Genomic DNA, 3030 nt, shown 5'->3' with positions numbered 1-3030 from the left:
TCCTTCCTTCCTTCCTTCCTTCCTTCCTTCCTTCCTTCCTTCCTTCCTTCCTTCCTTCTTTCGAGTCTTGCCCTGTCTGGAGTGCAGTGGCATGATCATGTCTCACTGCAGCCTTGCAGCCTTGAACTCCTTGCTGCAGGCAATCCACCTTAGCCTCCAAAGTGCTGGGATTACATGCATAAACCACCATGCTTGGCCTTCTCTTTTTAATTTTTAATTTTTTTTTTTTTGAGGCAGGATCTCACTGTGTCGCCTTGACTGGAGTGTAGTAGTGCCATCTTGGCTCACTGCACCCTTGAACTCCAAGGCTTAGGCGATCCTCCCACCTCAGCCTCCCGAGTAGCTGGGACTACAGCCATGCGCCATCACGCCTGGCTAATTTTTTGTATTTTTTTTGTAGAGATGAGGTTTCACCACTTTGCTCAGGCTGGTGTCAACCTCCTGGGCTCAAGCAATCCACCCACCTCTGTCTCCCAAAGTGCTAGGACTACAGATGTGAGCCACTGCCCCTGTCTTTACTTTTTCGTTGCTATGGATATGGAATATTTTTACATATTTTGGGGGTACATGTGATAGTTTGATACAAGTATACAATGTGCAAATGATCGAATCAGAGTAATTGGGTTATCCATCACCTCAAGTGTGTATCATTTAATTGTGTTAGGAACATTCCAAATCCACTCTTCTAGTTATGTTGAAATATACAATAAATTATTGTTAACTATGGTCGCCCTACTGTGCTGCCAAACACTGTGGTCTTCTTTTATACTACTGTGATACAGTTGATACTATGCGTGGTAAAATGAGTTAGGATCTATAGTGCCTTTTATGGTGAGATATAAATTTATCAGATTTGTTTCAGGTCATATTTAAATTTTTTAAAGTGCTGACTTTGAAAATCCTTAAATATTCAAGGAAAAGTTTGAACGGGGTGGAAATTGTAAAATGTTTGCTTACTTTTATGGTGGTACTTTGATTTTCTAAATGTGAAGGATGCCAAAAGGCCTTAAATGATAATACTTAACAAGTATTGTTTTCTGCCAACTTTATGCATATTCATACTACTGTGCTCAGTCCTGAGGGAGGGGAACAAAAAATATATTTAACATGGTCATTTGTTGTCTTAGAGTGTCTGTTTCTTACTGAAAGAAGCAGTTATTTCATGAAAGTCTTGACGCACATATGCACTAAGCTGAGATAAAAATAAATATAAACTAATGAAATCTGATAGTAAAAGGACAACTAAACTAACTGAACACATACTTTTTCCCCCCTCTAGTGCCCCAAAATGCGCCGTCATGCTTTTGAACTCAAGATGTTAGATAAATATAGCCATTATCTGGCTGCTGAAACTGAGCAGGAAATGGAGGAATGGTTGATAACTTTGAAAAAGATTATTCAGATCAACACCGACAGTTTAGTTCAAGAAAAAAAGGAGACGGTAGAAACAGCACAAGGTCAGAATTTTAAAGTGATTTATTACTGAAGTAAAGCCGTTGTCTTTAATCCATGGAAATGTCCTCTGTGCAGGGTGAATAGAGAACTCTTAATCTTAAAAGTTGACCTGCTTCTTCATTAATAAGTGACTGTGGAGGTTGATAGACTTTTTTTAAACAGTTGATGCTGCATGGGCTCTGACACATGAAATATAACCAGACTAAAAGAGATAGAAAATTCATGGCAGGTTTTCAAAAGTCCATTAAAGTCTTCCCTATGCTTTCATAATAGAAATTCTTTGCAATAAATCTTGTAGGAGAGGATGGGTGGGAGAGATAGTTAGGATACTCCTCTTAGGTTATTAGTAATGGTCTGTATGGTTTAGAACATCTGCTTTTAATGAATTTGCAGATGATGAAACTAGCAGCCAAGGAAAAGCCGAGAACATCATGGCAAGTTTGGAAAGGAGCATGCATCCGGAACTGATGAAGGTACATCTTTCATACGGCAACTTGCCTTCAACTGAGATAATGCAGGATTAGCTATTAAAGTTTTAATGCTGGATTCCATTTGGCAATGTCATTTCCATGTTAAAAACCACAGCAAATTGGTGAAACAGGTAGAGATTGTAAAAGAAAAGTTGCACTCCTGAAGACTAACTTGTAAGTACCAACTGACAGTTTGGAAAAATCTAATTTTTTTCCAGACACCAAGAAATACTTCCAGGCTTTTGTGACTTCATTAATTTTATCTGCTAGTTCTTATTTAATTACCATATATCATTCATAAAATATTCTTCTTCCAAAAGGATAATGATGCAGCTCATGCACATGATATTTAATCTATGACCAACATATGTTAATCTCACATGAAAATCATATTCTCTATATGTAAATATATATGTATATGAATGATTTAATCTGATAAAGATTTTGGTGAACATGCATCATTTTTGTTATTTACTCTGCTGTTTGAAGTTTGAAATGAACCAATTTTGAAATTGTAGAGATGATTGTCCCGAGTATCTTACCACGATATTGTATTCTGTAGACTCTATATTATAGTAGATTAGAAGATTGTGACCCATTTATTCATTTAAATCATTGTCAAACCTATTTATATTTTTACTTTATTCATCTTCCTGGACAAATTAGTTACACAAATTTGGAAGCTCCTTTTTTTTTTCTATTTTAAATTTACCCCTCATAAACTTCAAAGCTATTTTTCAAAATTTAGGGACACACTCATGATCCTCTAATCTAGGATTTTTTTTTTTTTTTTTTGAGACAGTCTCACTCTATCGCCCAGGCTGGAGTGCAGTAGCACGATCTCAGCTCACTGCAACCTCCGTTGCCCAGGTTCAAGTGATTCTCCTGCCTCAGCCTCCTGAGTAGCTAGGATTACAGGCGCCCACCACCACGCCCAGCTAATCTTTGTATTTTTAGTAGAGACAGGGTTTCACCTTGTTGGCCAGGCTGGTCTCGAATTCCTGGCCTCAAGTGATCCACCCACTTCGGCCTCCCAAAGTGCTGGGATTACCAGCATGAACCACTGTGACTGGCCTTATCTAGGATTTTATAAAATGATTTTATA

The 3030-nt window shown here is 37.7% G+C and overlaps 1 protein-coding gene across 1 annotated transcript; it reads left to right on the top strand.

Moving 5' to 3' along the window:
- Positions 1-1279: 1279 nt before the first annotated feature.
- On the top strand, positions 1280-1979 carry LOC116465701 (dedicator of cytokinesis protein 11-like; the record flags this gene model as incomplete). The annotated part of the gene is made up of 2 exons (XM_032148682.1): positions 1280-1457; positions 1849-1979. Coding segments are annotated over 2 exons (309 nt in total), but the record flags the coding sequence as incomplete, so codon positions are not given.
- Between the last annotated feature and the right edge of the window lie 1051 nt (positions 1980-3030).

This window comes from Hylobates moloch, unplaced genomic scaffold (genome assembly GCF_009828535.3).
Source record: "Hylobates moloch isolate HMO894 unplaced genomic scaffold, HMol_V3 SCAFFOLD_8410, whole genome shotgun sequence".
Taxonomy (NCBI): Eukaryota; Metazoa; Chordata; class Mammalia; order Primates; family Hylobatidae; genus Hylobates; species Hylobates moloch.
The sequence above is the reverse complement of the archived record's forward strand: the minus strand, read 5'-3'. Positions and strand labels throughout refer to the sequence as shown.